This window comes from Mastacembelus armatus, chromosome 19 (assembly GCF_900324485.2).
Source record: "Mastacembelus armatus chromosome 19, fMasArm1.2, whole genome shotgun sequence".
Lineage (NCBI taxonomy): Eukaryota > Metazoa > Chordata > Actinopteri > Synbranchiformes > Mastacembelidae > Mastacembelus > Mastacembelus armatus.
The window spans coordinates 19,877,461-19,891,644 of NC_046651.1; the positions used below are offsets into that span (position 1 = coordinate 19,877,461).

A 14,184-nucleotide genomic window follows, 5' to 3' on the forward strand; every position below is an offset into this window, starting at 1 on the left:
TGGCAACAGGAATGAAGACAAAACTGTGTTTTGTTGATGAGGATGAGAAAGTTTTTCATAGTCTGTTCATTATATGAGATTCTAACTTTATGCAGAAATTTTTATTTTATCATCGAATACATTATTTCTTTCTTCAGAAAATTGATATATAGCTTGTCCATTGTCCTGACATTTGGTTCAGACCCTCAGATGGTAGCACTGATGGTCAGATTGATGCATCCTGTCTGCTTCTGCTTGTGTGGTGTGTTTGTCACAACCTGGCATGGTTGTTGTGCTTGGTTTCTTATGGTGCACATCAGACGTGAGGAAGTTAGTCTCAGGTACCATCTATGCAGAATTAGGCCATAAATAATCAGCTATTTTGTGAGATATGACTATGTAATTATGTCCCTGTCGGCTGGTCTGCACTGAGGGACACACCTTTCCCTCTTGTTCTGCATCATGATTGGCTGCGCTCAGGGGTGTGATTCCCTTGCTGTGACAGTGGCTCCAGCAGAACCAAAAACAACTGCAGAGCTCTCTATCCAGAAAATGTTGAGGACAACACAGACAATCAATAGGGATGAGAAGAGTTTTAGTAGTTTTTTACATGTTTGAAATAGTGTCACAGATATAAAGTAGATCTTGTGTGTAATGTAAAGTATACATTGGTGCCTATGTGAGGTTCTGTCAGACAGAAAGTGGGTCTTCAGTTCAAAATGAGCAGTTCATGTTAACATGGAGATGCAGACTTTGCTATGGCCCACTGAGTCTGTGTGTGTGATTAGATAAAACAAATCCGACAGGCAGAGAAATGCAGTTCAGACTGAACTGACTGCAGCACTTCAGAGCACATACCGTAATGAGCACTGACCTGTGTGTGATAAAAAGCTTACAGGTCTGCTGCTGTGGATCTCTTTGTGTTCACCGAAGCAGAAACAGTGGGGTCGCTCACTGTGGTGTTTCATGATGATGTCTGGCCTCTCGTTGGACACCAGGACACTCCACAGTCAACAAAAAGCAATAGAAACTAATCTTTTAGTAAACGAATATCTTTGTCCATGTTCAGTGCTAAGTTTTTCAACATGTTTATTTTTTTTATGAGAAGCTAGCACGAACTATGGTGCTATAGCCTGAAAGGTGGCTTTATCTTATAGTAGAAAATGGTCAGACGAGGCGGTGGTTGGTTTGGGGTGTAGGGTTGGACCAGTTTTCCGTCTAGTCTAGGATGAACTTCCTATGGAGCTTTAATGTCCACCCTGAGATGTCAGCCAGGTGAGCCATGAATCCTCCACCTGTGAATGCTGAACCACAGACACTCAGTGATTTAAAGGAGTCGTGGAGGTTCTGGTGGTTCACTGTGTCCCAGGTCCTTTTGAGCCACGATCTGGTCCAGGGGATTATGTGTGATTTCCAAACACCTCCTTGGTTTGAGATTGAAGTTATAGCTCGTTCTGCTCCATGACCTCCTTTTCCTTCTCCTCCCCCTCCTTCCTCTCATTTATTGCCTGAAGTTGTCAGCCAGCCCTCATCCTCCGCCTCTTCTTCTCCTTTTTGCTTCTGAGAGATTAGATCATATAGGTCCATGATGTCTGAGAGGAGCTATCCTCAGGAGGACGACTCTTCCTCTCTTCTTTCTCGGCTTGGTTCAGACTCTCCTCGTCCCCGGATGAAGTATGGAGGGATGTTCTGCAGTGTCGAAGGAGCTTTTGAGAACAAAACGCTGAACTTTGAGTCATTCAGTCCACAGTTGCAGCGATGCAGAGCCGCACAAATCCAAACCGACGGCCATGATGGAGGAGATGCCGCAAGAGGAGGAGAAGGGAAGACCATGGTGTTTCCCTCCACACGTGCTGGGGAAAACTACGGCAAGCTGGAGGTTAAATTCACTTTGTAATATAATTTGTATTTAATAAGATTAACATATAATTTTGTGTTAATGCTCTTCAACAAATGTTAACACAGTTTGTAACAGGTAAATTTAATGATATATCTTGTAGTTTTAAAAACAGGATTCAAATATGTGGGGCTATGATATTGTCATCCCATCATACTTACTGTTTACAATTGAGTTGTAGAGGTAAAATATACATTCTCTGGCGTCAGTGTAGCAACATTTACCATTGAACGGTGCAAACAACGCAATAAGTCTTAAGGCAAGAAAAAACATTACAAACATTTTTTGGCCCTAAAAGAGAAATACTGTACAACAAAATAGTGAATAGACAAGACAATGGAAAAAATGAGGCAAGAATGACAGAAACAACAGAAGTAGACAGGTGTAATTTAGTAGGTGTGTGTAACTGACCGTCATTCTGTGCAGTTAGGGGTCTGTGAAACTTTCCCACATCTGGTTTCATTTTTTGTGGGCAAATATCAGTGATAGCCAAACAGTAGCTCGTCATATTTGACAATATTTTATGTTAAAGTCTGAAACCACCTAATGAGTACTTTACTGCAGTACTGTAAATCTACTTTGGTACCATTTTGATGTACTTGTACTTCCATTTTCTTTCTTTACTTTGCTACATTTCAGAAATATAACAATTATTGTAAAAAATTTATTTAGCATATATCATGCATTTTAATATAAGGCACACAATAGACAAAATAAACATCTAAATTGGCTATGCAGCAGTATATAAAATATGTATTGGCAGCCTAATTATAATGCAATATTTTAACATATTATTTAGCATGATTACTACTTTTACTTTACACAGATATTTTTGATATGTCTTAAGTAATATTCTGAGTATGGTGTGTTCTTACTGTTTGGTGTTGGTATTTTCACTGAGGTGAAAAGCTGAAAGTCTAAACAACTGAGACTCATCTGTGCTTTAATGGAAACTGATGTCTCATGGGACAAATTCTGACAGAACAAACGCTAAATGTGACAGATCGATGAAATAGTCCAAATCCACTGAAATTCCTAAATCCTGGAGCTGCGTTTTACAGCCCAAACACAAAATATTTCCGGAGGCCTCCTTTCGAATTAAAAGGACGTGCCATACGAAAGATGTCATTATTTTACAGCTATAATTCTGTCTAATCTTATAGCTATAATAGGCTACGCATTTTTTCAGAGGAATTCATTAAATATATCGAAGCTGACCTACAGTAAACTGATTTTAGGACTCTCTCTGACACTGGACACTTTGAAGTAAATTCCTTTAAATTAAAAGACAAGTGACAAATTAAACCAGTTCGTCAACTAGGCTTTTATTTTGAAGCTCCATACCGGATAAAGTGAATCTGCGCGCGCGCGCGTGTGCGTGTGTGTGAGTGTGAGTGTGAGTGTTAGCGACGTGACGTCAGGGTTGACGGGGACAATAGCAGACCGTGTTCTTCTGTGTGTGAGCGGATCAATCAGCCGATCACAGATCAATCAGGATGTCGGTTCAGAACAAGAAGAGCAGCGCGAGACCCGTGGTAGGTCCAACCTGAGCCGAAGCGGGACAAAACCGGGCCGGTGGGGCAGGATGCTGCAGCCCGCCTGTCAGTCAGTGCGCCGTTAGAACCGGAGCAAGGCTCAGGAATACCGGGCCGTGCCGGTTTGTCTGCGGGTGTCTGGAGACCCGCACCGCTCGGCACGGCCCGGTTCGGTTTTAAGGACGGAGTGAAATTATTTTTATCAGATGTTTTAGGAAAGAAAAACAGGGAAATCAAAAAGATTCAGCAGCAGCAGCTTCTAAATCGTCAAACCGGATTATTAAAGACAAGGTGGGTTCAGTTACAGTGGGACATTTCAGTTTTGTCAGGTTTTACCGTTTTTAGCGGGATGAAATCACAAATCTTGATGAACAAATTATTCAATTTGAAAATATTTATTAAGGTACGTTGTGTAATTTGTTCAACAAAATAAAACCGAAAACGTCAGGCAGTGGAGGCTGTTTACAACATCTCTCTGAAAGTTAAAGTACAAAACAAAAAAATCATCCAAGTTCTGTGTCATCACAGCAGCTCATATGTGACAGTGTGCACTCCTAACAACATTTGGGGATGATAGGTGGCCAGATGTTCATATACCTGTTTTATTAAAGCTGTTGTGTCAGATCACAATTTAAAATAAAAGCTCGCTTTTATTTCATTTAACCAGCTGTCCCAGTAAACATGAAAAACTTGAAGGAAGGGAAAACAAGCTTGTCCTGGGGTCAAGACTCAATAACCTATAATCAATAATCCAATCATATTTAAACTTTCCATGTGCAGATTCAGAAGGTTTGTACAATATCACAAAATTCTTTGTTCCACTGTTTCTGAATCCATCATTCAGTCAGACTAATTAATTTTTTTGTCTAACTTCTTGTCTTAATTGTGAAAATGACAGTTGTCTCTCTGCTCTAACGTTTGACCATAAGATGTATGTCTTAGTGTGTTTGTGTCTATTTTTCTGTTTTAAATGTAATATGAAAATCACTCTTAAAATTCTTATTATAAATAACATTGTCCAGCCTGTGAAATATTGGGTGTAGGCTAAATAATAGAAACATTTGTCTGTACAATCAAATATAATTCAACAGCAGCACTTTTAGCTTGGAAAATGAGTGAAATAATTGGGTTAGGGTTCGGCTTTCTATTGATTTATAAACAGACTAATTCCCTGCAAGTAAACTTATCTATGGATGTTCCACTTAATTTAGTTTTTCATCAGTTATTTGGTGCTTAATATTCAGATATGTGAACTTCCTCTTGTTATACCCAGCATCCCCATGTCTTTTCAGGGTGACAGTCTGATCATCAAAGGTGGAAAAATTGTCAATGATGACCAGTCGTTTTATGCTGACGTCTACATTGAGGATGGGACCATCAAGTAATTAAATTCTTAACAATAATAATAATATTAAGTCTGACAGTCATTTTGAATTATTTTTTGCAGTCAAGAACTCAGTCCTGTTTGTGCTGCTGGGGCCCCCGGAATTGTTTTCATCTGTCATTTGTCCTGATCAGGCAGATCGGCGAGAACCTGATCGTACCAACTGGTGTGAGAACAGTGGATGCATATGGTCAGCTGGTGATCCCCGGAGGAATTGATGCCAACACTAACCTGCACGCTGCGCAGAAAGGCCTCCACCCTGCTGATGACTTCTACCAGGGAACCAGAGCCGCCCTGTCTGGAGGAACCACCATGATCAGTCAGTTATCGCTAATAATCCTTCAGGGCTGATCAATCAGACTCAGTCAGACAACAGTAGTAACACCATGGTTTGTTTTACAGTGGACCACGTGCTGGTGGAGCCAGGGACCAGTTTACTGTCAGCGTTTGACCGTTGGAAGGAGACAGCGGAACAGAGTGTGTGCTGCGACTTCTCTCTCCATCTGGACATCACTCGCTGGCATGAAGGGCTGCACGAAGAGCTGGAGACTCTGGTCAAAGATAAAGGTCAGATGACAGTCTACTGATCACACCCAAAAAGTAAAATCAAAACACCATTAAAACCCAGTTAAACCAGTAGAAAGACCGTCTGGCTTCCAGTCAGCATTATGATAAATTCTAGATGCTGATTGAACAGAGAACATCCTTCAAATGTTGTTAAAATCCACCATATGGAAGAGGCAAAAGGTGTGGGCCTATGAAAAATGATGGGAACAAATTGGACTGGGTCTGTTCTGGTCCTGTCATATTTCCAGTCAGCCCCATCGTTACGATGCCTTGATTTCAAATGACCCAGATTGATTACTAACTCCACTGCATATTGATTAACTCACTAAATTTATCAAATTATCAGAGAAGCTGTGTGTCTGATCTCTTACTTGTTTTTAACCTACACTGCAGATAAACTGTAACTGTGGTTGTCTGTATATTGCTGTGTATTAATGGTAGTATTCTGTGTACCAACTGTATTTGCATTTCAGGTGTGAATTCCTTCCTCTTCTTCATGGCCTACAAAGATAAATACCAGAGTGCTGACTTTCAGGTACAGGATAAGCTGCTGTAACTCATGGGTGTCCAACTCAAGCTGTCAGGGCCACTGACCTAGTGGTTTTCCAGCTAACCCTGCCTTTGCACCTCCAATTGGCTAAACACACCTGATCCAGTTAATCAGCAATGGGTATGGCTGGTGTTTGATACCTGTGATGTAACTGAATCTGTTTCCTGTTTTCAGCTCTATGAAGCATTTGGGGTCCTCCGGGATCTTGGAGCTGTTGCCCAGATTCATGCTGAAAATGGTGACATCATTGATGAGGTAATAAATCCTAAACAAAGGACAGGTGCTGTCCTGTTTTCCATATATGCACTCCTCACCCACCGCATCCCTTCCATATGGACGCAAATATGAGTAGACACAAAAACAACCATCAATGAAAGATTTGTCTACATCAGTAATTTGACTGTGAGCTTAGACAGGTTTAACGTGCGTGTTTCAGGAGCAGAAGAAGCTCCTCTCTCTTGGCATCACTGGACCTGAAGGACACATTTTATCTCACCCTGAAGAGGTACACACACCTGAAACACACCAATGATACACCTGTAATGTAAGAGGCAGACCCGTAACACACTTGACACATGTTGCACATGTATCACGACTGAAACAGAGCTGTACACAGACGACATCACATTGACGTCCACCAGGTGGTATGAAAGCAATGAGTCATGTGATGTGTTGCAGGTGGAGACAGAGGCAGTGTATCGGGCCATCACTATTGCCAAACAGGCAAACTGCCCGCTGTACGTTACCAAGGTGATGAGTAAATCTGCTGCTGATGTCATCGCCAATTCCAGGAAGAAAGGTGACATCATCATGATCCTCCTCATCAACTTTAGCCTGACATTTTACTGCAGATTCAGTTTTGATTCCGAAAGGTTTTATCTTCTCCCCTTGTTTGAAAATGTGAAAAACCTGCTTTTTAGCTACCTCCCTGACATCAGAGAAAGGTTTTCCCTGAAGTCTTCTGGCTCTGCCCCCATTATGGAGGATGAGTAAAGTCAAGTATATGAGTACCTGAAAGTTCGTACCCAGTAGTCCAGGGTCAGAATACAGTCTGGACTAAATGGTGGCTCCCCCTCCGGAGTTGCCTGGTGATGGATCACATTTTCTTAGTTTTAACTACAGTGACTACAGAAGCTGCAGTCTTTCGGACCTTTTCCAGAGACCTGTCTGGTGTTTCACTGAACCAACCAGACTGAAACATGCACCCCAAATTGTGGCCACAACAGCATTCTCCACAGCTGTGGCTTTGAACATGGCCCACTCTAACTCAGTGTCCTTAGACTCCCCCAGGATGCATTTAAAATTCCTCTGTCTGGGTTTACCAGTTCTGTTAAGCAGCGTTACTCTCAGTGACCCTCTTTACATTAGGGCAGCTTTTCAACACAGCAGCACTCAGTATCACCAGACCAACACAGGGCTTCTGAAAGAGAAAAGGCTCCACCGTTTATACAGTTTGGTTTAAGACCTGGTTGTGTGGAGAATTAGTGAAGACAGCAATGTCTAGTTGCTACTGCACAAACTCAAGCTCCTTCCCCATCAGACAGGTTATGTTTCACATCTTCAGAGCCAATTTGCAATGGTAGAAGTCATCACACCCAGATCTCCACCTTTGCCTGAAGCCTCACTGACATAGGCTCATACATTCTTCAGGGAGGACACACTCTACACCCAGTTTGTGAATCAGAGGTGTCAGAGAGTCCACCATTAGATCCTAATGATCCTCACCTGCACTGACTCCCATAGTTCACCTAACAAGCCCACTTAGGCCTGTTGTGAAGTGCAATCAACCTGGAGGATGATCCGAGATCTCAAACCAACTTCTGCCAGATTGAAGAAGCCACTTGGATGAGTGGTGACATGTTTCGACTCAAAGACAACAAGACTGCCCTGACTCAACTTCTAGATAATGTCAACTAAACAACTGATAATCTACACAGGCATCCCTGTGGGTGGTAGGCCCATAGGTCTGCATATCCATGTAACTCTGAAGAATTGTGTTCAGTATGGTGGAGTCTGATGGGACTTGGTTGCCTCTTCACCTGAGCCTGTTGCCCCCAGTAACCCAGCTCCTAGTGTCATGGAGGTGTACAAACTAAGTTTAGCAGGTGATTCATTGAAAGACACTCCAAAACAGATGATGTTGGTTAATCATCTTCCTGTTTTTGTCCTCAGGTATGGTGGTGTATGGGGAACCAATTACGGCCAGTCTGGCAACTGATGGCTCCCACTACTGGTCCAAAGACTGGGCCAGAGCTGCTGCCTTTGTAATGAGCCCACCCCTCAACCCAGACCCTTCAACTCCACAGTATCTGACCTCTCTGTTGGCATGGTTGGTATGACACCACCTCCATGTTACCAGGGTTGGAATTACTTTAACTCCCCCTCAGTATGTTTATTATGACTCCAATGACTCCACCTCTTTGTACTTGTGATTAGGATTAATGTTGTCACAGCTTGCACTTCAAAAAATACAGATAAAATTTGACAGGTGCTAATTCTATTTTTCCAGTGGAGACCTCCAGGTGACATCCAGTGCTCATGCAAGCTTTTCCACAGCTCAGAAAGCCATTGGCAAAGACAACTTCACACTGATCCCAGAGGGAACCAATGGGGTCGAGGAGCGGATGTCAGTAGTCTGGGACAGAGCTGTGGTAAGATAACTTAATTTTTGACCCTTGACCCTGAACTGCTCCACACACAGGCTGTGTCTCAGGTGTTGTAATGAAACGTCCAACCCTCTTGGGTCCTGACAAGACTTTTTTGTGGATTAATATAGAGACACTTCAACAAACTTTCCAATCACTTCATTTAACATTGTATATTATAACATTATCCTAATCCTAACTAACCATGTCCCACTTTTGTCCTTATCTCTTTATAGTCCTCAGGGAAGATGGATGAGAATGGGTTTGTTGCAGTTACGAGTACCAATGCTGCTAAACTATTCAACATTTACCCTCGCAAAGGTAAGGTGTCTCTAAAGATAAAGACACTGTGACTGCTGGTATCCATTGTTGTACCACAAAGAGGAAACATGACATGCTTACTTCAGCCATCATGTAAATCATTTTTACTAAGGATGAACCAGAGCTCCAGTGTAAAAACTAACCAAAAAAAACATCCACCTCATTCAGCCATGCTCATGAAAAACATATGCAGCAGTGAAGGTAGCATTTATTTAAACAATATTAGGACAATATTCTTATATGTGTTATGATTCACAATAGGCCAATGTATCTGTCATCTGTATACAGGACGAATTGCTGTAGGATCTGATGCTGATATAGTCATCTGGAACCCGAAGGAGACGCGAACAGTTTCAGCAAAGACTCACAACCTGGTAGTAATGCATCTGCTGTATCAGCCACTAGTTTAAATTAATCAGTCTCTTTATAAACTGAGCTTGCTCCCGGTGTGTGCAGATAGTGGAGTTGAACATCCTCGAGGGTTTGGAGTTTCATGGTGTGGCATCAGTGGTGATCAGTGGAGGCCGAGTTGTTTTGGAGGATGGAAAATTAAATGTGACCAAAGGTTTAGGACGCTTCATCCCCAGAAAGGCCTTTCCTGACGCCATCTACAAGAGGATCAGAGCACGCAGCCGGGTAAACAACAGGCTAACAAAATAACCAACCAACCTACTCATAAAGCAGAAAACCACCTGAAGCAGAGATAGGGTTACTATATGACTGATTATTAACTAGTTAATCATCTAACCAACTGATAACAGTTAATCTTAAGCTGGGCACACACTGTGCAATTTTTAATAGTCCTTTGCAATTGTTGCTTCTCAGACTGTACGATGTACATGCTCCCCATGTCACACTGTAGGATCTCATTTGTCATAATGTCTGACTGTATGATTGTCAAGACGTGTTAAAAACAGATGGACACAAGAAGAATCATCCAGAGTTTTACATCATTAATCTGTGATATGTTTAGACCTGTGTTCTCAAATGGTAGGTAACAGCAAACAAAAACAATCTGTAGCATTAGTTTTGTTCATGACATGCCTTGATAATAAAAACAGAAAAAAGTCATGCCTAGGCAAAAGAGGAGGTTATGGACTTTTAATTCTACAGAGCGAACTTGAGGTAATTTTGTTTCTAGTTGAAACATCCTGCCCCTTAATAAATAAACTTTGAGTAAACTTTACTTTCTTTTATTTTGTTTTTACAAATAATGGCATCAAAAGTGTCCCCTAACGAACGGCTTATTATTTTTAGAGGTGAATTTGTTAATATATGTGTGAATAGGTACAGTCACTCTCATGGCAATAACAGTACACTAATTACATCATCAGGTTCGGCGCTCCAATTGGTTCTTGGTTTGATGTCGTCATAGGAGAAATGACATTGGCAGGAAAGTGTGTTAAATCTTCTGACAGCCATTAATGCTGCTGGTGGACCTGTCAAATCAGCGATCAAAGTCTACAGATTTTAGCCTAGGATTACAGGAATTTTAGGATTTTCAAAATTTGTCTCAGATGACCGAATCAGGGCCAAAATCACACAGTGTGCGCCCGGCTTAACTTTGACAGCAAGGCAACCAATCACCTGGATGATATACTGACAAACTAACCAGTAAGGTAAAATAAGGTAGTAAAGTAAAGAACTGGTTAGCAAGTAAACAACCCAACGAGGTTACTGAACTAGTTAACGTCTTGTCCATGTGGTTGACAGACCAACTGGTGGTCTAAGAAGTGACCAGAGAACACCACAAGGAATCCAGTGAGATGAAAGACAAGATTTTAGAGACCAACAACCAAAATTTTCAACCTTTGATGCATTGAGTAACCAGCTAACAAAACAACTAATGGACTGATTTCCTTCTTGGGTGATAAATTGGTTGATCAGTAAACTAGTCATCAATCAATGAACAGTAAATATACTGATGAGTCCATCAAGAGGTCATTCTGTTTTACCCAGATGTTTTGATGTCTTGGTCTCAGATGGCTGAGGCACGTGGCGTTCCCCGTGGAAACTACGATGGTCCAGTCCATGATGTTATCAGTATGACTAAATCAGTCCCATCCACACCAACCAGCAGGGTGGTCCCTTGTCCAAAAACCCAGACTGGCCCCCGAAACCTCCACCAATCAGGGTTCACCCTGGCAGGTAAATAGAAACAGCACTATTAAAAGTCACCAATGATTTCTCTTAGCCTCAGATATTGGACTTATCTCTGCACTTGTTCTGCCAGACCTTAGTGGTGCATTTAACACTATTGACCACAGCATCTTATTACAGAGACTGGAGCATGTGATTGGAATCAAAGGAACAGACATGGGACAGATTGCAATTTGTTTGTTGTTCACGATGAGCCAACCACACACATAAAAGTTAGCTACTGAGTTCCATAAGGTACTCTGCTAAGACTGATTGTCTTCTCCTTATACGTGCTTCCCTTAGGCTAGGGGTGCCCAATGCTGGTCCTTGAGGGCACTGTCCTGTTTGTTTTCAAACTATCTGCCCTGCCCACTACTGATTACCTGGATCAGGTGTGTTCAGCCAATCAGAAGTTGGGGGATACCATTTCACTTTGTTTTCCTTCACTTCCACCCTCATCTGGGATGGTATCTTCCAGATTGTAATGGACCAAACAAACCTGATTCAGGTAATAAGCAGTAGTTACGCTAGGGATAGTTGAAAAAATAAAAAGCAGGACAGTGGCCCTCGAGGACCAGGATTGGGCACCCCTGCTTTAGGCGACGGTATTAGGAAGCACTCTATTAACATTGTTATGCAGATGACACTCAGCTGGATCTATCTATGAAACCTGATGACACAAACCAGTTAGCCAGATTTCAGGCGTGTCATAAAGTCCACATAAAGGACAAAATGACCAGTAACTTTCTACTTTTAAACTCAGAGAAAACAGAAGTTATTGCATTTGGTCCTCAAAACCTCAGAAACAGCTTCTCTAACAATGTAGCTACTTTAGGTGGCATAGCCCTGGCCTCCAGGACTACTGTGAAAAACCTTGGAGTTAATTTTGACCAGGGTATGTTCTTTAATTTACACATAAAACAAATCTTTAGAACTGCCTTCTTTCACTTGCGCAATATTGACAAAATTAGGAAGGAAGGAAGTTAGTTTGTGCTCTCTCCCTCCCTCTCTCTCTCTCTCTCTCTCTGTTCTCTCTCTGTACCTTCTGCAGGTGTCCCTGGTCCTGGAGCTGTTTATCGCTGATGTGCAGTTACTGGCCCCACCAACCTGCAGTGTCTATTTGTTGTTTATTGTTGCTGTTCTTTTCTCTCTGCTCTATCCACTCACCCCAACAAGTCGAGGCAGATGGCCGCCCAAACTGAGCCCGGTCCTGCTGGAGGTTTTTTCTTCCGTTAAAGGGAGTTTTTCCTCTCCACTGTCACCAAGTGCTGCTCATATGGGATTTGTTGAACCAAAATCACTGTTGTTCTGTTTTTGTTTTTTCTAAAGTCCCTTTAGATGATTGTATTGTGATTTGGCGCTATATAAACAAAATAAATTGAACTGAATTAAATTGAAATGTATCCTGACCAATAATCTGATCAGTTTCTTCTTCTCTTCTCCAGGAGCTCAGATTGATGACCACATACCTCGTCGTTCTGCCCAGAGGATTGTGGCCCCCCCTGGTGGTCGATCCAACATCACATCTTTATCTTAAAAAAGGAAGAATCATACTGACACAGTAATGAGGTGTCACTTTTACTCTTGAGATACTGCAACTACTACTACATTCTATAACAGTAATACTCCAACTAATGAAATGTACCGCAGTCTTACAAGTAGTACTGCACCCTATAACAGTAGTACAGCAGTTCAACCAAAATTGAACATTAATACAACTTACAAACCCAACTGTAGTTTTTAACAATTAAGTACTTCAACTAATTGTAAATTCTACAGCTGTACACATTGTATAGTTGTAGTACTTGAGATACTACTAAATCCAACAACATTGCAGTGTTAAAGCTTATTGACAGTGCTAAATCCTTAATGATACTCCCACTAGTGCTTAATGCTACCATTGAACAGCTAGTTGTAGCCTTCCAATAAGAATTAAATCATAAAATATTTGTACTTGTACTACTATTATTATTACAAAATTATAAAACAGTGGTACTTCAGAGAGTACTAAACCCTGCAACAATTGTAGTATAACTCATCAAATACCATAATAGGATAGCCTGCTCATCATGCCTCACTATACAGTGGTAGCCTGGCCAGCCAGACCAAGTCCTTTCTTAGCGAAAGAATGTTGTTCTGGACCCCCTTCCATAGAGAGGCTCTTCGTCCAGCCTCTAATGAGCTGGGCCAATCACAGCTGTTTATCTGTAATGGGGCAGTCTTTACTCGCCAGTCGTCCAATCAGATATGCACTGACTTTTTCCTAACATTTCTCAATGCCAGTCCCAAGTCCACAAATGTTTCTACAACTGGCTGTGCTGTTTACTTCGTTCAAAAATATGCACAGAACTGTTGATAATACCATGTGTTTTTTTTCAACAAAAACGACAACAGGCATTCACTAGCCTCTCTAGTCTACCGCATGCATCATATCCTTCGTTTCTCTGATTGGTTTATTCTCCATCCATTGGCCCGCCCCGTGGAATTTGATCTCAATGGAACCGAAGAGATTCCAGACTAATTCTGTATAGAATAAGAAAAGAGTTAGTTTGGCTGGCCAGGCTAATACAGTGGTACTACAACTTTACGACAGTCATAATACAAGTACTAAACCATATAACAATGGCATGACAACTTTAGAAAAAGTACAAAAACTGCACAGTACCTCTTCAACAGTGATACTGTAACTAACCCTTAACCCTAACCCTTACACCCATTGTAAAATTAGAACTAAATCTTTTATTAATGGTACTTAAACTCTCCTGAAAAATAAAACATCCACCAGCTACTTATGAAACCAACAACTACTGCTTAATTCTAAAACACTTGTACTAATACTAGTATGAAACCCAACATCATTCATCTAAGTAGTGGTAAATTTCTAGTGTTACTTCTGCTCGTATTAAACACACCAATCCTCCAAAGAGTACTACATTTGTACTTCTACTCTTATGTAAGCATATAAAAATGTACTGGATGTTACTAGTCATTTGAAGTACTCTAATACTACATGTGTGCATTTCATCTCATCCTTATGGAACTCATTGTCTTTTTCTTAGTTCTATCTCATAATAGCAGTAGTAGTAGTAACAGTATTGGTAGTAGTATATTAACCCCACTTTTTCACTTTCTTTATTACTCTCATTAAAGTACAGATGTGTGGCCAT

At 41.3% G+C, this 14,184-nt stretch overlaps 1 protein-coding gene across 2 annotated transcripts; it reads left to right on the forward strand.

Annotated features, from left to right (window-relative positions):
- Positions 1–1,156: 1,156 nt before the first annotated feature.
- dpysl4 (dihydropyrimidinase like 4) lies at positions 1,157–12,976 on the forward strand. 2 transcript variants are annotated; one of them, XM_026315523.2, is made up of 15 exons: positions 1,157–1,858; positions 4,704–4,792; positions 4,930–5,114; positions 5,198–5,362; positions 5,836–5,897; positions 6,087–6,167; positions 6,349–6,417; positions 6,591–6,711; positions 8,085–8,241; positions 8,422–8,563; positions 8,794–8,878; positions 9,167–9,252; positions 9,335–9,514; positions 10,861–11,026; positions 12,463–12,976. In XM_026315523.2, the coding sequence occupies exons 1-15, from the start codon at positions 1,565–1,567 to the stop codon at positions 12,552–12,554; spliced, it is 1,974 nt and encodes a 657-aa protein (XP_026171308.1). In that variant the 5' UTR covers positions 1,157–1,564; the 3' UTR covers positions 12,555–12,976. The 2 variants fall into 2 exon arrangements, with proteins under 2 accessions (XP_026171308.1, XP_026171307.1); XM_026315522.1 differs by lacking the exon at positions 1,157–1,858 and adding an exon at positions 3,281–3,411.
- The last annotated feature ends 1,208 nt before the right edge of the window (positions 12,977–14,184 follow it).

What these genes read in the sequence shown, in the direction of transcription:
- dpysl4 (XM_026315523.2), top strand. Translation starts at nt 1,565, where the DNA reads ATGATGTCTGAGAGGAGCTATCCTCAGGAGGACGACTCTTCCTCTCTT. An exon ending in TGGAGGAACCACCATGATCA is followed by an intron (nt 5,115 to 5,197) that starts GTCAGTTATCGC and finishes TTTGTTTTACAG; the next exon opens with TGGACCACGTGCTGGTGGAG. An exon ending in CAACATTTACCCTCGCAAAG is followed by an intron (nt 8,879 to 9,166) that starts GTAAGGTGTCTC and finishes ATCTGTATACAG; the next exon opens with GACGAATTGCTGTAGGATCT.